Source organism: Acipenser ruthenus, chromosome 59 (assembly GCF_902713425.1).
Source record: "Acipenser ruthenus chromosome 59, fAciRut3.2 maternal haplotype, whole genome shotgun sequence".
Classification (NCBI taxonomy): Eukaryota; Metazoa; Chordata; class Actinopteri; order Acipenseriformes; family Acipenseridae; genus Acipenser; species Acipenser ruthenus.
The window spans coordinates 2,428,619-2,451,407 of record NC_081247.1 but is presented as its reverse complement, the minus strand read 5'-3'; the positions used below and the strand labels follow the sequence as shown (position 1 = coordinate 2,451,407).

The 22,789-nt window shown below is 41.3% G+C and overlaps 1 protein-coding gene across 1 annotated transcript; it reads left to right on the top strand.

Annotated features, from left to right (window-relative positions):
* Positions 1-1,962: 1,962 nt before the first annotated feature.
* Positions 1,963-16,766, top strand: LOC117409964 (uncharacterized). Its single transcript, XM_059018427.1, has 3 exons — positions 1,963-2,161; positions 7,854-8,916; positions 11,421-16,766. Exons 2-3 carry the CDS (start codon positions 7,872-7,874, stop codon positions 13,988-13,990), a joined length of 3,615 nt encoding a protein of 1,204 aa, XP_058874410.1. The 5' UTR covers positions 1,963-2,161; positions 7,854-7,871; the 3' UTR covers positions 13,991-16,766.
* The last annotated feature ends 6,023 nt before the right edge of the window (positions 16,767-22,789 follow it).

The window sequence follows — 22,789 nt, the reverse complement described above, 5'->3', positions numbered from 1 at the left end:
TTAGAGATATCTCTAAATCATTTTAAGATATCTAAAATGCATTTTTAGATATAAGAACATAAGAAAGAACACAAGAAAGTTTCCAAACGAGAGGAGGCCATTCAGCCCATCTTGCTCGTTTGGTTGTTAGTAGCTTATTGATCCCAGAATCTCATCAAGCAGCTTCTTGAAGGATCCCAGGGTGTCAGCTTCAACAACATTACTGGGGAGTTGGTTCCAGACCCTCACAATTCTCTGTGTAAAAAAGTGCCTCCTATTTTCTGTTCTGAATGCCCCTTTATCTAATCTCCATTTATGACCCCTGGTCCTTGTTTCTTTTTTCAAGTCAAAGAAGTCCCCTGGGACTTCTTTATCTTTATATCTTTAAATCATTTTAAAATATCTTTAAATGGAGCTTTAAATGAGATATCTAAAATGCATTTTTAGATATCTTTAAATCATTTTAAGATATCTCTAAATGTTTTTGAGATATCTTTAAATACTTTTCAGATATCTTTAAATCATTTAGAGATATCTCTAAATAACTTCCTGTTCATTTAGAGGTATCTCTAAATCATTTGAAGATATCTTCAAATAACTTCCTGTTCATTTAGAGGTATCTCTAAATCATTTGAAGATATCTTCAAATAACTTCCTGTTCATTTAGAGGTATCTCTAAATCATTTGAAGATATCTTCAAATGACTTCCTGTTCATTTAGAGGTATCTCTAAATCATTTGAAGATATCTTCAAATAACTTCCTGTTCATTTAGAGGTATCTCTAAATCATTTGAAGATATCTTCAAATAGCTTCCTGTTCATTTCGAGATATCTCTAAATCATGTGAAGATATCTTCAAATGAACAGGAAGCCATTTCAAGATATCTCAAAATGACTTCCTGTGAAAATGCTCTATGTTTTCAATGGACTTCCTGTCCATTTAAAGGTATCTTTCAATGAACAGGAAGTTATTTCGAGATATCTTTAAATGATTTAGAGATATCTTTAAAACCCTCATGTTAAGATATCTCTAAATGACACTTTGGCGTGCCATGCTAGCACAATCCATATGGTTTCCATAGTATTTAAAGATATCTGTAAATCAATTTGAGATATCTTTATTTCATTTTTAGATATCTCAAATTGATTTACAGATATCTTTAAATTAATTTTAGATATCTTAAAAACTGCACAATTAAAGATATCTGGAATTCAATTTGAGATATCTTGAAATGTTTTACAGATATCTCTAAATAAAGATATCTTAAAATGCCCAGTCCCTGAGCACATTCCGGCGCCTCCTTCAGACTCACCTCTTCAAACAGCACCTGTAGAACTCCTCTGTTTGTATCCTGGGACACTATCACCCTTCATTTAAATGTGCTTTATTTTGCTCTTATCTGCCCCCTATTTTACTGCATTTAATCCTGTACTTCAGAATACTGTAATCTGCCAAGTGTTTAACCTGTAGTACTTTGTATTTAATCATATCCTTATGTAACTATCACTATTTAATCACATCCTGATGTAACTATCACTATTATCTGCTGTATTATTGAATTGTGGTTTGTCACACTTGAACAAAAGTTATTGTATTTCTTGCTCTTATTGTATTACTTGTATTGTAACACTTGAAATGTATTTGCTTACGATTGTAAGTCGCCCTGGATAAGGGCGTCTGCTAAGAAATAAATAAATAAATAATAATAATAATAATAATAATAATAATAATAATAATAATAATAATAATAATAATAATAATAAAATGCAATTAATTTGGCTTGCCATAGGCGAGTTCCCCCCTGCCAGTACTCGCTTTTGAAATCTCCACACAAAACTGCCACTCGCCATCCTTCTTCAGCACCATGACTACAGGCGCCGCATATGGACTGTCTGACCTACATTGAAGTAAAGAGTGAGTGTGGAGGATGTCACCATACTGGCGGTACTATGACACTGTTTGATTCAATTGAGAGTGGGGAGAGGAGAGGTAGAGATTCGTTGTACATTTAGTTTAAATTATAAATAAAAAAACAGTTTCACAATTCTACCACTAGACTACACAGAAGCAGACTGGATCACAGTGCGCTGCACCCTGGGATAGGTTATGCAGAGCGAGTCAGGTCGCCGTCAGAATTGAGCGATTTAGACGAGACTGTTTCCCCGTCAGTATTAATTAACGGTGAGTTTAACAAATTAACAGATTTTAAACAGACGCATGTAAACGTATTCGGAGACGTTTTTGATTTGAAATAATAAACATTGTACACCGTAGCTTTACCTGTGTACTTAAGATAATTATATAGGCTACACTGTGGAGTGTTCGAAATCCTACCGTTTGGGGCTAAAAAACATGCGATCAAATAATGAAATCAAGCATGCAACGCTGTAAACGGTATTTATTTTGGTGGTATAAAACGCGAACACAGTTCTAGACTAGCTACCGTAAACATAGTTAATGATATGTAAACCATACTATACATGTATATACGGTGGCGATAAGTCTAACAAAATGTATCTGTTTCCTTTTCAATTATAAAAGTTCACCACAGTTAATTTGCACGGTGTCAGTAATTTTGCAGCCCCCATGGTTATACTATGCATTTACCATTTTTAATGTGCTTAACTTTACCTCCCTGTTCTTTACCACGGTTTCACTGTGATTTACCATGCTTTAATGGTTCTTTATTACACTTTGCTGTGCGTTTATTATGGGAAACTTTTATAAGGTTTAGTTTATAATGTATATATGTTTTTTTTTTTTTATATGCTTTACTACACCTCTCTGTTTTATACATTTATAATATTATATCTGAAAATTATTAAACAGCGTTTAATTGCTTGTCATTTTATGTGATGTTTTTAGAACCTGTGTAGGGCCAGAAAGTGTTACCTCGTCAGAATGTGGTACTTCGTCAGAATGTGGTACTTGTACCAAAACCTGACCCGTGCAACGTCAGATAACAGTACACTGTCAGTGCTTTGATTGACTATTGCACAAATCACTACGAACAAGAAATAGTGTAGTTCACCCACAAAATCGTGTGTGTTTATAATTGTAGATAACCCAATTGTTGCTCATCAGTTAAAGTCACATAAATTTGCTATATATATATATATATATATATATATATATATATATATATATATATATATATATATATATATATATAACTTTAAGGGCCAACCTCAGTACATCGTACCCCTTTCTGATGGACATTTCCTTATTTTCTGAACTAAAATCATTTGCACATGTCTGGGCAAGGTGTACCACTTTTTAACATGTACCGCAAAATAACTCCAGTGGAAAATGTACAGACTTTTCAGGGATTCTTATCCCTGGTACAAATTCGACTGACAGTAAGAAACCCCCCAGAAAGACCCTGCCTAGTTTAACACCTCAGGACTGAAGAAAGAGAAATGTTGATCTTATACTGTGAGTTAGAGAAAGGGGAATGTGGAGTTACTGGCCCTGAATATCAAGTGTCTTCCCACAGTCCCAAACCCGTTGTCTCCGTCTGTTTGAACACGACTCTTATCCCAAACGTTGTTTCCATCAAAAAATGAAACATTTTCTGATGTTTTCCCACAGGTAGAATGGGTACAATTTTTTTTTTTAAATTTAGTCGTCGCCAGTTATTTTTACCCCGGTTTTCACCCCAATTTAGCATGCCCAATTATTATCTGTATCCCCGGCTCACCGCTCGCAACCCCCCCGCCGACTCAGGAAACGGAGGCTGAAACACGCGTCCTCCGAAACGTGCTCCTTCCAAGCCGTCATTTTTCGCACTGCAGATCCACAGCAATGCTACCAGACCTATAGTGCCAGAGGACAACACAGATCTGGCGGCTCCGCTGCAGAGCCACAGGCGCCCTATCGGCCACAGGGGTCGCTGATGCGCGGTGAGCCGTGGATTCCCCTGCCGACCTAAGCCCTCCCTACCCGGGCAGCGCTCAGCCAATTGTGCGCCGCCCCCTAGGAACTCTCGGTCACGGTCAGCTGTGACATAGCCTGGATTCGAACCAGCGATCTCCAGGCTATAGGGCACATCCTGCGAGGAGCGCCTTTACTGGATGCGCCACTCGGGAGCCCACGGAATAACTATTCGGTATTTAAATGAGAAACTTATATGATAATGACGCAAACAACAGCTTTAACAGCATTTCAGGATTTCAATCAACGGACAGGTGGGACTGAGAGGTAGTAAAGGCGGAGAAAAATGTGTGTTTCAGGAGATACGGAGAAACAAGAGAAGATACATTTAATAGAACAGAATAAGTTAAGAGAACTCTGTTTTAAAAAAAAAAATGAGTGACCAATTATTATTTGTATTTATTTTTCCCTCAATTTGGAATGTCCAATTATGCTTTTTCTCCTCACCGCAGCGAGTCCCCGCACAGCACAGACGTTCCGAGGACGTGTGAGCGTCCTCCGATCTCACAAGCCTGAAGACAGAATCGCTTTTACACCGAACAATCCAGAGCAGAGGTGGGTGGGCTACGGATCCCGGAGAACAGAGACCAGCCCTGCCTCTTCTCCACTCTGAATGTGCTCTGTGTCTGGCCAGTAGGGGTCGCTGTTGCGCCATGAGGAGACGCAATCCCTGCCGGTTTCCCATCCCTCACTGTGGGAGTGTCAGAGCCAGTGTGACGCCCCCTTCAGGGTCCACAGCAAAGTTCAGCCTCTTTGCACAGCCCGGACGCGAACTGGCGCCCCCCAGCTGTGTGACTCGTCCTGCGCTCCCCGCGGCAGCACTTTAACTGGATGAGCCACGCGGGGACCCAAAGCTCATTTTAATGTAAATGTATGTTATTAGTTAAATTATAGTTTCGTGTACCCATTTGCTCTTCATGAAAATGAATAACGCTTGCGTGTATAAAGATATCAAATAAATAACTTGTGTCAGAGAATAGCAAAAGTGATATTGACAATGGATGAAAGCCTGTTTAAGTCATGCATTGCCAGTATCACTCACAACCTTGTCATTCTTTGCCACTGATGTTTATATTATTATTATTATTATTATTATTATTATTATTATTATTACGTATATATTTGGTATTACAGGGTTACAGTGCAAGGTCAATATTTAAATACAGTGTAGTTTACAGTAAGTCCAAATAATACTACTAATGTACAATATGAAGATATCCTATCATACACTAAAGTGTTATTCATTTTCATAAAGTGCTACCGGGTTCATGAAACGAATTGCATTAAATCAGAACATACATTTACAATATTTAAATTAGCTTTCTAACTTATTATTTTTTTATTTTTCTCTTTGTCCTGATGTACTTGCTTTATTATTATTTATTATTGAAGATACATTTATCTATTAAATGTATCTTCTCTTGTTTCTTTACTGCCTTTCAATTCCACCTGTCTGTAAAAACAGTCATTTGCATCATTAACATACAGATTTCTAAATACAGAATAGTTATTCCGCCACCTTTATGTAAAATACACCCATTCCACCTGTCGGAAAACTGCAGAAAAGGGTTTCGTTTTTTGATGGAAACAATGTTCAGGATAAGGGTTAAAAGATACGGAGACAGCGAGTTTGGGACTGTCGGAAGACACTTTTGATATTCAGGGCCATGACTTGATGTGTAGGTACTGCCACAAGGAAACCCTCTGCCAGACAGGTATCACTTTGATTGCATCGAAATTTGTCCGGAGAATTTCTTTGGAAAGTTTTCCCACTCTAACCTGCTGTCTGGTTGAGTGTTTTCACTTTCTTTCTATTCCAAAATAACCATGTTGAGTATTGTAGTGATTGACCTCTCTATAAGATATTGATTTAAATTTCCCATTTAAAATAATAGTTGTTATATTATGTAAACGTTTCATTGGGTGAGTGTTAGGTATTGCTGCCCTCATAACACGTCTTTATTTTAGGAAGTGCAATTTAAGGTAGATTGGCTTCGAAGCTGTAAAATGAAACATTGGTCATTTATTTATATACATTTTACCAATATTTTAAATACAAATGGAATCAATTCAACATAAAGCAGCACAACATACCATTTCAAAGTAGGAATTGTAAGAATAAAATGTATCATGTAATGCTGAAATCCAGCTAATCCACCTCAAAATATCGTCTTTGGTCTCTCCACTGTGTGTGTGTGTGTCAGTGAGAGTGCTGGTCTCTCCACTGTGTGTGTGTGTGTGTGTGTGTGTGTGTCAGTGAGAGTGCTGGTCTCTCCACTGTGTGTGTGTGTGTGTGTGTCAGTGAGAGTGCTGGTCTCTCCACTGTGTGTGTGTGTGTGTGTGTGTGTGTGTCAGTGAGGGTGCACTATATGGAGATCATCTGTGCCCCCCCACACACTTTAAGTGGCGCTCCGCAGCTGCTATATTCTTTTAATGTAAAGCTGCCAATACTTTTGTCATAAACAAATATTTGAAATTGTTAAGTGTTTTTTTTTTATAAAGATTGTTTCTCAAACTACGAGAAATTGCATATTTCAGTCTTTGTCATATTAGTTAGTGGCTAATGTTTACTACCTGCTTGTATTTAACTTGTTTTTTGTAATGATCTTATATGAAGTGTAATGCGCCAGTACTTTTGTCTGCGACTGTATGTCTATGGCAGGTAAACAGAACTGAAGAGCAGCTCCTGAACTTATCAAAAAAATGTAAAAACACAGTGTTTGAGTAATTGCAATAATAAGCACTGATTGCAAACGTCATTTAAAATAACAGATTCCGGATTCCTTCCAATTTAAGACACCAGAACATCAAATAAATATGCATTTACAAAGATACAACCTCAATTCCGCTGTTGTGTCGTACAGAACTGACACGAAAGAGTCACACATCCTGGTACAGCAGCACGACACAACACTCCACGGCATCAGGGCAACATGTAACCCAGCAACCACACCAGCACTGACCGCATTGCAAACACAACAACCAGAACAGTATGCACAATACCAACAGAACTTAACATACACATATTACTCACACCTGCGTTTCTCCCAGTTTGTGAACTGTGCTATTGCTTGGCATGACGAAAAATACGGGGGTCTGATCAGCATTTCCGATCTGTCCAAACTGGTACTGTTTGTTAGAAACGCTGAAATTGTAAAAGCTTCTTCAAATTCCTCAGGAAGCTAATGAACCTTCTTTGAAAATGGCTGCCTGTATGTCACGGATGATTCGAGATCGGGCAGTAACGTTTTGGTTTATCTTCTCTCAGCAGTAAGTCACATTGCTGCTTGTGTATTCGGGCAGACGCCTTTGTTGTCTTTTCTTGGCAGTCAGTCACGTTGCTGTTTGTGTTCTCGGGTAGTCACGTCTTTTGCTGGCGATTTTTAATACACGCATCACTATACTGAACTCAAATTCAAGACGCAAGCTATTTTTGAGAAGCAAAAACATTGTTTAAAAAGTATGTCTTAAATTTGAAGGAATACGATATATATAAAAGCGATTAAGATTACATTAGAACTGCATGAACCGATTCTTTGATTATTCAGATTGATCTCTCCACAGATGAGGGTCACTGGTGTCGATCAGGCTGATTTACCATTCAGAGTGAAACGAGTGAAGAAACAGCTGCTTGTGTGGATCGCTGTTCTTCACAGAGTCCAGGAAAAGCAGCGATCCACACAAACCCAAGCAGCAGTTTCTCCGCTCTTCACTCTGAATGGTGAATCCGCCCGATCGACACCAGCGCCCCTCATCTGATTGTCAGCACCTGATTTCAGTGGAGAGCTCCATTCCAATAATCGGTTTCTGCAGCTCTGCTTTACATTCCTTTAAAACCCTGCTTTTGTGAAATTGGACTCATGTGAAAGCGCTGTTTGTGACCAACTCTTTTACCTTTTTATTTTTGTTTTTCTTTCTTTTTTTAAAAATGTTTTCGCAGTTCTTCAGTCCGTGCGGAATGGAAGATGAAACCGGGGGCAGTCCTGAGCTGGGTCAGCTGATGCTGGAGAACCTTCCAGTCCTGGCAGCGAAGGACAGCTGCAAACTCAACTCCCCGCTACAAGAAGCTTCCTCAATGGGGCTCCCTGTAGCAAACGAGCAGCACTCCGAGACAGGACTCTGCACTGCAAACGAGCAGCACTCTGAGACAGGACTCCAAGGCAGGGTACATTTCCCTTGTCTCCCAAAGTCGGACCTTAAGCGTGCAGAACTCGAAAATGAAGCATCTTTGGGCCACCGCAAGAGTTTTTTGCATAACAATCGTAGGGGAATCTCTGAGAGGGAATTTGGCAACACAGGAAACAGATCTGTCCAGCGAGTGGCCAGGGCTGATTTGGATCAAAGACACTTTCGAGGGTTAAAATCTCATGAGGCTTTCGAACCCAGACTAGAACACTCAGAAAACCTTTTTTCGGCGCGAGAACCCGTTGGAGAAACGACTCGCTTTCACTTGGAGGAAGGGCTTCTCAAAGCTTTCAAACCTCAAGAACCAAGACCAGAAGACTTACCCAACTTCCAAAAGCAGTTCTCCTCCAAAACCTCAGAGAAATCCTCCTCAGCACAGGCGAGCACCCAGGAAGGGGATGAAGCACCCCAGTTTGACAGGACGACTCCTCCCGGCCCCCTCTCTCGCCCCTCTGGCAGGCCTAAGCTCCACTCGCAGCGACATTCCGCCCCCCTCCCCCACGCCTGCCTGGAATGTGGGAAGAGATTCCGGCAGCGGTCCGACCTGCAACGACACTCCTTCGTGCACAGTGAGGAGAACCAGTTCCCCTGCCGGCTGTGTGAGAAACGCTTCGCCCACGCCTCGGGACTGCGGATCCACGAGCGCAGCCACAGCGGGGACAAGCCCTACTGCTGCCCCGTCTGCCATAAGACCTTCGGCAGCTCCTCCAACCTGGCCAAGCACCGCTTTGTGCACAGCGAGGGCAAGCGGTTCCCCTGCTCGGCCTGCGGGAAGAGCTTCAAGCACCCTGCCAGCCTGAACGCACACCGCAAGAGAGGTGCTGCTCACAGAACGGGGTAGAAGCCCAGTCCCATTGGAACCTGCCAGCAGCAGCTCCACTCGTATCTCACACTCAGAGGCAACGACAAAGCATTACACGTCTATAAAACACATTCAGTATGTCAATATCAGTCTGTTCTTATTCAGTGACTTACAATATGATTGTAAGTGTTCGGTGGCTGCCTCTAATCAAGTATCAAGTTGAGAGTGTACTTTCTCTTACACTTTTTGTATGACAGACCGTCCCTCTCCTCTCTCCTCTCTCCCTGTACCTCAGTTTCATATCAGCTAATCTGTGGTGTGCCAGGGGTCTCTTATCTTTCTTGGTGTTGGGTGTCTCCCTCGAATCATGTTGAAAGTGTGTTTCATTCTGTTTGCTGTGTCAGGGGGTTTGTCATATAAAGAGAATGGAATACACTCTCAACATGATTAGAGGGGGATGCCCAACACTCTTATTGTAAATCATTAAATACAAACAATAAACATGCAAAGCTGATACTGCTGCGTTGACGCTGCTCAAAGGATCCAATGGGAACGGTGCTTCAGTATATAAATGATCATGTATTCTTCCTGTCTGTTGTTTCCACGCTCTTAACGCAGTATTTGTGTGGTTCCAGACCCTTCTTTAATTTCAGTAAAAGTTGGAAACTGTAACTTCATTGCCCTCCTGAAAGGTGAAACTTCCTTGCCTTCCATCTCTCCTCCTGTTCTGCAGCATTTTACGTTTCTGGAATTGTTTGATTTGACGCTCGGAACTCATATTTTCCAAGTCATTCTTCAAATTTGAAGTTGTGAGGTATTAATTAAATGGAATTACTCAACACAAGCCAATGCGGCTTCCCTTGTTTACACAATTATCAGTAACAGTCTGACACTGTTATTTAATACAGAGCCTGTTGTGAGCAAACTGACTAAAACTCATTGATATTTTAGAAGTTAGTATTACCTTTCTTTTATCCTTTTGATATGAAATCATCTTTTCTCTTTCCTTAGTTTCCTCAGAAACGTGTCATGTCTGCAGTGAATTGCGGGACTGTAGTCCTTTTGCAAGGTGTCATCTCTGATTAAACTCAACACAGAAATACACGTCCCAGAGTTAGGGTCAACAAAAGGTCATGCAGCGCCGGTGAGAGAAAAAAACGCTTGCAACTGATTTTTAAAACACTTAATGCGAAAGTTAATTCCAATTGATTTGTACTAAATTGTAAAGGTGAGGAAAGGACAGCTTTTCACGTTTTGAAATCTACAGAATTATAAGTAGGTGTGTTTTGACTTGTTTAATACTGACAGATCTTCAAGGTAATTACTCAGAAAATACAACCCTACTGGAAAGCCGTGCAATTTCCACAGCTTCTAGAGGGCACTCTGTGTTGGATTGTATTTATTTATTTACAGAGTTGGAATATTTACTGTAATAATATTACTTTTGTCAATAACGAGGCAATATAACGAGTTCGATTTTTAATGGGAGTAATAATTAGTTACTTTCCACAAAAAAAGAAACAAGTTTGTCTCGTTTCCTTTTCTCTGTTGTACAGGAGCGGTCTTTTCTTTTTTAAAGCCAAAGTATGTTTCTACTAAACTGTAAGCAAATATAACATTTAAATGATGTGTCAAATGTTATTTTCCTTTCAATAGCTGCCCAGACCATTTTCAGAAAGCAGCTCACAGTGTTGTAGTATAGTAAAGACGCGGGGCTCAGTTGTAATCGTGAACTGCTCTTTATTCTGTTTTCCAGCTGCTTCCTCAGTCACTGTTTCTAATCTGTGCTGTCAGTCAGCCCCACACGCCGTCAAACCGGAAACACTAACAACTCGACTTACCTCAGTGCGCTGAATATCCAGACAGCCCTTAAACTGCTATTTTCACTGAACACATGGAAACCCTGAACATCACAGCTTTCATACAAGCTGTATTGGCACTCAGGTCTTAGTTTCGTTTTATCTGGCTCATTGCATGCGTGCCCACTGTGCAATCAGGTTACCTGGCTTGAGTACAGAGATTCCGACAGGTACAGGACAGCATCTTATAACAGCAACCTGTACAACAAGGACTATTTAGATTATAAACAAAAAGTTTAAAATAGTTTGACTGAATGTACGCGTTGAATTGCATTACGTACGAAAAATACTTTACATAGACGCAGACCACAGCTCAAGTAACACTGCCAGCAATGGTAGCGCACTGAGGACATACAGGGGAATGTACGTTTACAAAAATAAAACACAGCGTGCGCTACTCCCTAATGCATGGAGGTCCTGCTTATTCACCTCACTCTCTGTACCTTGATGGAATATACACACAGTCAAACCTGCTCTAGGGATGGAAATAAGACTCCCATTGCAGAGCAGTTTGATCCAGTCCCTGTTTTGCTATGAGTTAATAAGACCTGAGCTTGTTACCGGAACACTGTGGCTATTCAAGATTGTAGTAAAACCTGGAATGGATGAAACTGCTATGCAATAGAAGTCTAATTATCATCCCTGATAAAATTTCTTTTAGGCCATTCGGACAGATCAGGACGCACCGGAGAGCCGGAGGATGGAGGGGCGCGGACGAGTCGGAGGAGGAAGCGGGTGCAGAGTCTCCCATGCCAGATCTGCGGGAGGATTTTCGGGGGTGCGCGGACCCTGGAAGCCCACCTCCTGCTCCACGCGGGGGACCCCAAGCTGGGCTGCTTCGACTGCGACCTGCTCTTCGGGTCGAGGGAGGAGATGGAGGTGCACCAGAGCTTCCATCGTTTAGTGCAGGAGGGGTCGCCCGGGATCGGAGAAATAGATGACGCTTTGTTCCAAGGGGGGCCGACTGGAAGGCTGGTGGTAGTTGCAGAGGAATCGGACAGGGAGTTGAGCGGAGAGGGGGAGACGGTTTTGGAAGAGGAGGGGAGGAAAGTGTCCCAAAATGGACTTGGCTGCAGTGAGGGCTGTGAACATCTAGAGAGGCAGAGAGGGGAGGGGGTTATCGGAGAGCGTCCAGGGGGTTGCTGTGAATTAGGAAAACGAGGGGAAGGACTGCCTTGTGTGAGAAATGGGAAACTGAGAGAGTTGAGGCAGGGCGGCGCTGCAGAGAGATACGCAGAGGATTCCGAATCAGCGAGGCACACAAACCGAGAGGGATTGGGAGAGGGATTGAGAGGGGGTCTGGGGGAGAGATTAGGAGGGGGAATGACAGACAAAGGATTATTTAGCGAAAGACATCAAGAGGGAAATCAGAACCACCTGACCGGTTCTATGGAGGTTCTAGAACAGCCTAGAGTGGACCCTGACGTCCAGGACTTGAGAGCGAGGCTGTGGAACATTGTGGAACAGTGCAGCGATGTGCGGGCCTGCAGGGAACAGCTCCGAGAGTTCTGGAGGGGGTTCAGGGAGTCTAGAACCTGTGAGGGAGCGGTCGACGAGAGGCAGGGGGAGTTTTTGGAACAAGGGTGCACAAAAAAGAATGCTTCTGCGGGGTACATTAACAGGCTACAGGGATCTAGAGCAGGCTTTGGACCAGAAGTAAGGGATAATAAGTCCTCTCTGGGTTACTCTCAAAGCAGGAACAGGAACGGGGTGCAAAGTGCCCAGAACGTTCTAGAACCAGGTTCCTGCCAGAGAGGCTTTACGGAAAAAAGACTTGGACCCGAAAGCACCGCAAGGGGTTTGCCACATCAGAATGTTCTAGAAGCTGATTCTAGAAATGGAGGTTTCCAGAATGGTCTGGAACATTCCAGAGACATTTTGAAGGAGGGATCTGGATGCAGTTTGGAGGAGGTTCTAGAATGTTCTAGAAGTGGCAGAGCACCCAAACAGGGTCTTGAAAGGGTTGGCAGTCTTTCCAGAGTGGGTTTGGGAAACAGGGATTTCATGGAGAGGATAAGAGACATTCTAGAAAATTCCTTGGACGGCAAAATGTGCCGGGAGAGGCTGGAAAGGTTCTGGAAAGGTTTTGGAGAACGGATGGAAGGGAGAGAGAGAGAGCATTGGGGTGGAAGAGGTTGTAGAGAGAGGGGGAATGAAACAGCTACTGAAAGAGAGGGGGACGGGCAGAACAGAGGAGGGAATGGAAAACAAAGGGGAAGGGACTTGGAGGAGAGAAGGAGGGAAAGAAAGAACAACAGACTACAAAGAAAAGAAAAAAGATGGAGAGAGAACAGGGAGGAACACACTAGAACCGAACAGATCGGAACAGACAGGAACCCGCAGAGATTAAAAGCAGGGCTGGAGAGGGACAGGGAGGAAACAGCAGAGATAAGAACTGCCCCAAGCAACAGAAAATCAGAACCACAGACTCCCAGAATCACAGAGAATCAGCCTCCCAGAGCAGGAGAGCAGGAGATAGGAGAGAGGGCAGAGGGGGGCCTAATGGAGCTGGAAACGAAAGGAACTAGCTTAAAGGAAGAAAGGGATCTAGTACTGGCTAGAGGTATCTTAGAATACAATGGGAAAGTGGGTCTAGTCCCAGAGAGAGGCGGCTTAGAGGAGGAAGAGAGAATAGGAAGGGATCTAAGGGATCTAGAACTAAAGAGAGGGAGGGTTGTGGAACTAGAACCGGAATTAGCAAGCTTAGAGGAATATAGGGAAGTGGAGAAAGAAGAGCACAGTCAGAATCTGACACTGCAGAGAGCCGGCTCGGATGCAGAGGGGAGGACAGGGAAGGATCTGGCGCCAGCGCGAGGCACAGCCCCCCTAAACCTGCCTTACAAGTGCGGCCTGTGCCCGGCAGCCTTCTGCCGGCCCTCGGAGGCGAAGGCCCACGTGCAGGGGCACTCACCAGGGCGCGTGCACTCGGGAGAGAAGCCCTTCGCCTGCGCGGTGTGCCAGCGCCGCTTCAGCCAGGCCGGCACGCTCCGCACACACAGCCTGGTGCACTCCCAGGACAAGCCCCACCGTTGCCCCCTGTGCCCGGCCGGCTTCCGCAGGAGCGCTGACCTGCGCCTGCACCAGAGGAGGCACAGCGGGGATAAGAGGTACCCCTGCAGCCTGTGTGACAAGGCCTTTGTACAGTCCAACGCACTGCTAGCACACCAGCAAACACACTACAGGAGAGAGAGGAGGAGGCAACGCAGAGAGCAGGAGTCTGAGAGACACTGAGACACACACAAAGAGATACAGTGAGATACACACACACACACTGAGGTACACAGATACACTGAGGGTGGATTGCATATATTGAGATTCAGCCAGGATTAGATCGAATTGGATCGGATTGAATCCTGGATTGACATATTGTTTCCGTTGCACACATCAAGATGCCTGTTCGATCCTGGATTCCGCTCCAGTCTTGGTATGAGGGTGGATTGAGTCTGGATTGGCTGTCGGTTATTTTGAACTTGTTCGACAAATTCGGGACGTGAGATTGGTTAGATATCATATTGTTTGCAGTCATAGCAATCCATTTGTTGAATTTAATGATGAAAGTTTTCCAACAGAACAAAATATCCATCGTGTACAACAATTGTTTTTTGCTAGAGCAGGTTTTCCTGCTGTGGTAGGTGCTATAGACTGCACCCATGTGCCAATAATTTCACCAGGGGGGCGATAGGGCTGAAACTTTTTGGAATCGTGAAGGGTTTTTTTTTCAATCAATGTACAGATGATCAGCAATTCAGAGCTAAATATTACCAACATAGTTGCTCGATGGCCTGGATTTACACATGATTCTTGAATATTTGAAAACAGTTTTGTCTGCGTCAAGTTTGAAAACAGTGAGAGGTATGTTGTTAGGTCACAATGGCTGCCCCTGTAGGCAGTATTTAATGACCCCAATTTGAAACCCTGGAACTGGTGGTGAAAGACGTTTCAACAAGGCTCATGCACAGACGAGAAATGGGATTGAACGGATACATTCAGTGTTCTTAGAAAAAGGTTTCCATGTTTAATATTTCTTAGTGATAAATTGGAAAGGGCACTTGTGATCATAGTGGTATGGCCAGTTTTAGCTTTTTCATTTTTATACAGTAATTTGAATTGCTTTATTTCCCAACGTTTACTACACTGTGGGAATTGAATTCTGTGGCAATCTGTCCCCAGGTAGATTCCTTCAGTGCCAGTGTTTGGTTGTCTGTCTTTTATTTTCAATTTTTTTTTTGTCTGTCTTTTATTTTCAAATATTAAATTTGATAAAAGGTTTATTTTTCATGTGAATTAAACGCAGGCCTCTTAGTTGCTGCCATGGTGATGCTCTGACTACATCACAAAACGATGATTCGTAATCAAGCTGCGCTACTGACAGCATCAATCCTGGATTAACAGGTGAATCCTAGATCCAATCTCAGATTCGTAGATCCGGGACCAATCTTGATATGCGCAACAGAAATAAATCTAGGATTCAATGTTGGATTAGTCAATCCTGGATTTGATCGAATCTTGATCTCGATGTGCGCAATCCACCCTTAGAGATACACACACACTGAGAGACACAGATACACTGAGAGATACACACACACTGAGAGACACAGATACACTGAGAGATACACACACACTGAGAGACACAGATACACTGAGAGATACACACACACTGAGAGACACAGATACACTGAGAGACACAGATACACTGAGATACACACACACTGAGGGACACAGATACACTGAGAGATACAGATACACTGAGAGATACATATAAACAGATACACTGAGAGATACACTGAGAGATACACACACACTGAGAGACACAGATACACTGAGAGACACACACACACTGAGAGACACAGATACACTGAGAGACACACACACACTGAGAGACACAGATACACTGAGAGACACACACACACTGAGAGACACAGATACACTGAGAGACACACACACACTGAGAGACACAGATACACTGAGAGACACACACACACTGAGAGACACAGATACACTGAGAGATACACACACACTGAGAGACACAGATACACTGAGAGATACACACACACTGAGAGACACAGATACACTGAGAGACACACACACACTGAGAGAAACAGATACACTGAGAGACACACACACACTGAGAGACACAGATACACTGAGAGACACACACACACTGAGAGACACAGATACACTGAGAGATACACACACACTGAGAGACACAGATACACTGAGAGATACACACACACTGAGAGACACAGATACACTGAGAGACACACACACACTGAGAGACACAGATACACTGAGAGATACACACACACTGAGAGACACAGATACACTGAGAGACACACACACACAGATACACTGAGAGATACACAGATACACTGAGAGACACACACACTGAGATACACAGATACACTGAGAGATACACAGATACACTGAAAGATACATATAAACAGATACACTGAGAGATACACACACTGAGAGACACAGATACACTGAGAGATACACACACTGAGAGACACAGATACACTGAGAGATACACAGATACACTGAGAGATACACACACAGATACACTGAGAGATACACACACAGATACACTGAGAGATACACAGATACACTGAGAGACACACACACACTGAGAGACACAGATACACTGAGAGATACACTGAGAGACACACACTGAGATACACAGATACACTGAGAGATACACATACACAGATACACTGAGAGATACACAGATACACTGAGAGATACACACACAGATACAGAGATGGATACACACACACTGAGATACACTGAGAGATATGCACGTACACACACAGAAATGCTTACTTAAAATATTTTCTCTTACCTCTTATTAGCTTTGTTAACATTACCACTGGTCCCACCTTTAAAGGAGTGCTAACCATCTTTAAAACCCATTCTTTCCTTTTAACGAAACAGAATAAAAGTAAAATATGAAGAATTACAGTTGTGTCTTTTTGTATTTGTAAATGTATTTGTGTAAATAAATAATTAATCTAAAAATGTCAATTTTGTTTTTTGTGTTTTAAAAACAAAACTAGTATGAAAAATGACATTACTGTTACAGCACCAAGGCTCTAGAAGATGAGAATTCTGCCAGAAGTGGAATATTTCCTCTGGAAGTTGCTTCTCCTTCTCTACGTTAGGAGGGATATCTGCAGAGCTTGTCTATTGTCTTGCTTTCCCCGTGTGTATCGAATCCTCTGCAGCCCTGCTTGTGCAATTCTGATCATTTTAAGGTTCCTACTCTGCATGGTTTTTAATGGTGTCTTCATACTGAACAGCACACTGAGGGCTGAAGCTGTTTAAAGACGTCGCTCGCATCGCTTTCAAGTTCAGTGCCACAGTAAAGCGCTGCAGACCACAAACATCACATTATTATTTCATTTGGAGAGTTGATTTATTGTCAGATAAAAACTGACAGCAAAATATAATGAAAGTTCAGTTTGGCACTGCTACAATCAAAACTACAGATTCCAGCATGCCTCAGCACTGAATTAACAGCAAGGGATGATACGACTGTAGTTCTTTACACAGTTTATAAAGGTGTTTAGATTGGATTCAGCTTTTGGTGGCATCTAATGGACGTCTACAGTATTGCACCCACAGTTACCTTTTCTATTTTAGTTTACAACATTATTCCAGAGTTTAAATTACAGTTATTATTATTATTATTATTTGTTTATTTAGCAGACGCCTTTATCCAAGGCGACTTACAAAGACTAGGGTGTGTGAACTATGCATCAGCTGTAGAGTCACTTACAATTACGTCTCACCCGAAAGACGGAGCACAAGGAGGTTAAGTGACTTGCTCAGGGTCACACAATGAGTCAGTGGCTGAGATGGGATTTGAACCGGGGACCTCCTGGTTACAAGCCCTTTTCTTTGACCACTGGACCACACTGCCTGATGAGTTAAACCACAGTTACTGATACTAGTAGCACAATTCTCAAAACAGTTAACACAAATACAAAAACAGTTGTGCGATTTGCAAAACATCAAATACAGATGTATTCATACATCTTGCAAAACCTAATACAGTAATCCGTCGTACACTGTGTTGTGTGTGCTCCGTGCACTGCCATTGCTGGTAGTGTCATGTGAGCTGTTCAGTGTGTTGATATGTAAATAAATCCTGTTCGCCTGCAGGGGGCGTATCAACTTCAACCTCCGTCTCAATCTCCTGTGAATGCACGCACCCACACGGCAAATGGCTACTCTGTCACAAGCATTAATACCCTGTATCTTTCTAAACAATGGATTTAGGGGAGCTCCCTAATAAAAGCTGAATCTCAAAACAATAATTGTGTGAATATAGCAGTTGTTACAGCTGTGTATAACGGATTACTGTATTTACATCAAACTATGAAGGTATGAAACAGAGACTAATAGAAGTAGATTGGAGTAAAATATAGAGAAAACATCCACAGAAAAAGGATGGCTGTTTTTTAAAAATGTAGTACTAGAGGAGCAAAATAATTACATCCCAAAAGTAGACAAATCTAAATCTAAAACAAAATGGTTTAATAGATCAATTAAAAAAATATTCAGAGAAAAAAGGCACTTTACAGAGCGTTTAAAAGGGACCAAAAACAAAGTACACAGAAAGAGTACTTGGAACTGCAAACACAAGTCAAAAAGGAAGTTAGAAAGACCAAGAGAGAGAGATAGAAATCAATATTGCTAAGGGGGCTAAAACCAATTCCAAAATGTTTTTCCAATATTATAATAGCAAGAGAACATTCAAAGAGGAGGTTAAATGTCTAAGAGATACAAAATGCAAAATCATAGATGAAGAGAAAAAATAGCAAATATATTAAATGATTACTTTTCACAGGTTTTACAAAGGAGGACACGACAACATGCCCCACATGTCGACCTGTTCCTATCCAGTTTAAAATAACTTTAGCATAACAGAGGCAGAAGTGTTAAAGGGACTAGGAGCTCTTAAAATAAACAAATCCTCTGAACAGTACTCAAAGAAATGGTTAGAAGCGGTTATTTACAAACCGCTAACTGAGATCATGCAACAGTCTCTTGACACGGGTTGTACCGTCAGACTGGAAAATTGCAAACGTAATACCGATCCACAAAAAGGGAGAAAAAACCGAACCAGGTAACTACAGACCAATAAACCTGACTTCTATTATATGTAAACTTATGGAAATTATAATAAGATCCAAAATGGAAAATTACCTACATGGTAACAGTATCCTGGGAGACAGCTTGGTTTTAGGAAAGGGAGACTGTGTCTAATTAACCTGCTTGATTTTTTTGAGGATGCAACATCGACAATGGATCTTTGTACTGTGGTGCTGTATTGTCCTGTGGTGCTGTACCATGGTGCTGATGGATCTTTGTACTGTGGGGCTGTACCATGGTGCTGGTGGATCTTTGTACTGTGGGGCTGTACCATGGTGCTGGTGGATCTTTGTACTGTGGTTCTGTACCATGGTGCTGATGCTGTATTGTACTGTGGTGCTGTACCATGGTGCTGGTGGATCTTTGTACTGTGGTGCTGTACCATGGTGCTGATGCTGTATTGTCCTGTGGTGCTGTACCATGGTACTGGTGGATCTTTGTACTGTGGTGCTGTACCATGGTGCTGGTGGATCTTTGTACTGTGGTGCTGTACCATGGTGCTGATGCTGTATTGTCCTGTGGTGCTGTACCATGGTACTGGTGGATCTTTGTACTGTGGTGCTGTACCATGGTACTGATGCTGTATTGTTCTGTGGTGCTGTACCATGGTGCTGATGGATCTTTGTACTGTGGTATTATACCATCGTAGCGATGTTGTTTTGTGCTATGGTACAGTGTAGCCTTGTAGTTTACTTTTGTACTGGTTGAGTCTTTTACTGTAGTACCTCATCATTGCATGGTGCATAATCTGTATTACAGTAGTGGTGCAGTACTATAATGCAGTACTGGAGCAAGGACTGCTTATTATTATAGCAGTAACAAAATATATTTGCATGCATGTCCAGAGATAAACTGAATGGTTCTATGCTATCATATTTGATACAATAAATTCTATCATACTGAATCTACAATTATCATTATACCATTATGCCAATGGGGAAGGGTATAGTGTTATCATTTTTCAAAAGTCAAAAGTTCAGTGACCTTGTTTGTAGTGATCACATGCACAGTAACTGTAACAAAAACAACAGCACAAAATAGAATAGTAAATTACTTTTAAACTTAAAACTTAAAACAGCTCAAATGGAATTGTAACATCCCTGTTTAAACTTTATTTAGCAAATACTATGCACTGCAGCAGTGTGGAGTAGTGGTTGGGGCTCTGGACTCTTGACCGGAGGGTCGTGGGTTCAATCCCAGGTGGGGGACACTGCTGCTGTACCCTTGAGCAAGGTACTTTACCTAGATTGCTCCAGTAAAAACCCAACTGTATAAATGGGTCATTGTATGTAAAAAATAATGTGATATCTTGTAACAATTGTAAGTCGCCCTGGATAAGGGCGTCTGCTAAGAAATTAATAATAGTAATAATGTACTCATATCAACTAATCCTTAGTTGTCAGAATATTGGCTTGGTTGACACTGCTGGCGGCTGAGGATTTTGGCTGCAATTGACACTTTCTGGAGCATGAAACCCTTGATCTCAGCCTCAGTTTTGTCAGGTAAGATGTTGCAAACTTCAGCTGTTTTAAAACATAAAACAGGTTGTATTATTCATCAGGTTGTTAGCTCAGATTAGATGAGTATCTATGATTGGGCTTGTGTCTCATACAACACTGCAGCCTTAGGACATGATTTAGAAGGTTATAGGAGGGACTTCAATAGCCAGGGGCTGGTTTTTCAAAACGTAATCTGGATCAAGAGATTATACAAAAAACATAAATTTACCCTTATGAAGATTTACCATGGTGAATTGATCATGGTATTTTCACACTTTTACTTTATATTTGCCCTGGTTTCCTTATTGTTTTAGCATACCTTAACTGAGCTCAGCTGTTTCTAAGAAACGTTTCCTATAGTACACCATGGTTATCTCATGGTCCAGTCTAGTAAAGCACAGTGAAGGCATGTGAAAACCACAGAGTAACTGCTTGGATCATAAAGATGAAGCTCACCTCTCACTGTCCATAGTTCTTATGCTAAAAATAATAATAATGAATTATGTTTATGAATGGGGCTTTAGTTAAGTGTATTTTACCATGCCTCCCTATAAGATGAATCAGATTTTGTGTTTTTACAAGCATTGAGTATTTTATTTTCTTGAGAAATGCATTTGATTTTCAAGGTTTCATTCTGTTAGATGACAATGAGGAACATATAAATATGTTAGGTTTTGAAGTAATTCAGACTTAAATGTTGAATTGTTGCCTATACCGTAAAACTGAGAGTTTTAATAATTCACAAAGGTTCTATATTTTCTCTGTTCAGCCTGTGTTTAAGAAGATGGATCAAGTCTAAACAGGTTTTGTATTTTACTGGTTAATATCTCTTCTTTGTATAGCCTCTGAATTGAAGCTGTATGGAGTTGTCATGTTTGTATCCATATTACCTTGGGAAGCCATTCATCAAATTAAAGATACTCTACAGCCCAAAAATGACTTGCTTATTTGTATTAATATATCTGGTTTATTAATGGAATTATTAATCTCCTTTAGAGAAGCACAATCTGAAATAAACAGAAATAAGTGTGGTCTATATATAGAGAGAGAGAGTTGTAGTCAAAACGTTACATACCACAATGAAAATTTATAATTTCCAGAAACTTCTCGAAAATAAAGAATTTTAGGTAAAATCTTTTGTGGATGAGGAAAATAACTTACAAGAAATAGATGTCTACAATGTTTATTTCAGCATTACCCTTTGATGCTATGATAGTATTGTCTACAAGGTTCTAGAAATTTCAATATGATAGCAGAACCCAATTCTGATAAAGTCTAGAAAATGCTGGATTGTAGGTGAACATTCTTAGAAAGTATAAAAGGGCCAGGCATAGGATCATTACCAGTAAGTCAATATGGGAAAAAGTAAAGAGCTATCTGAAGACCTTAGGCAGAAAATTATTTTTTGTCATAAAGCTGGAGAAGGAAACAAGATTTCCAAGCATTTGAGTATCTGAATTTCAAATATTGTTTCTATTCTAAAGAAGTACAAGACTCGTGGTACTGTCAGTGACCCTCGGTCTGGAAGAAAGAAGGTTCTTTCACCAAGAACAAGTAGAAGGATTGTGAGGAAGGTTAATAACAATCCGAGATTGACTACCACAAATATTCAAAGTGAATTGGCTGCAGGTTGGACTGGGGTTTCCATTTCAACCATAGATCGAGTATTGCATGGTGAAGGTCTCAATGGTTGCAGGCCAAGGAAAAAGCCACTCTTAAGAAAACGTCACAAGGACAATTGCTTAAAATTTGCAAAATGACATTTGAATGATGGATATGAGTTCTGGTCAAAGGTTTTGTGGAGTGATGACACAAAAATCGAGTTATCTGGTCACGCTGATAGTCGTTACATTTGGAGAAAGTCTGGTGAGGCTTACATAGAAAAGAACACCATACCTACTGTCAAGCATGGAGATGATAATATCCTTCTATGGGGCTGTTTTTCCTCTGATGGCACAGGAAATTTAGTTCCAATGCATGGTAAAATGGATTTCATAGCATACCAAAAGATATTGGCCAATCATCTGAAACGCTCCACTACAAAACTTGGTTTAAAGCCCAACTGGACGTTCCAACACAACAACGATCCAAAGCACACATCAAAATCTACTTCAGAATGGTTAAAGAAGAATAAAATCAGGGTTCTGGAATGGACGAGTCAAAGTCCCGATCTAAATCTGATTGAGAATCTTTGGTATGAGTTGAAGAAGGCTGTGCACAAGAGAAGTCCTCGGAATCTGAATGAACTGGAACAATTTTTCATTGAAGAATGGTCAAAAATCACTAAAGAATCATGCCAAAAGCTCATTGACAAATCTCCTAATCATTTAAAAGAGGTTATTATTGCTAAAGGTGACTCAACTAGCTATTCATTTCA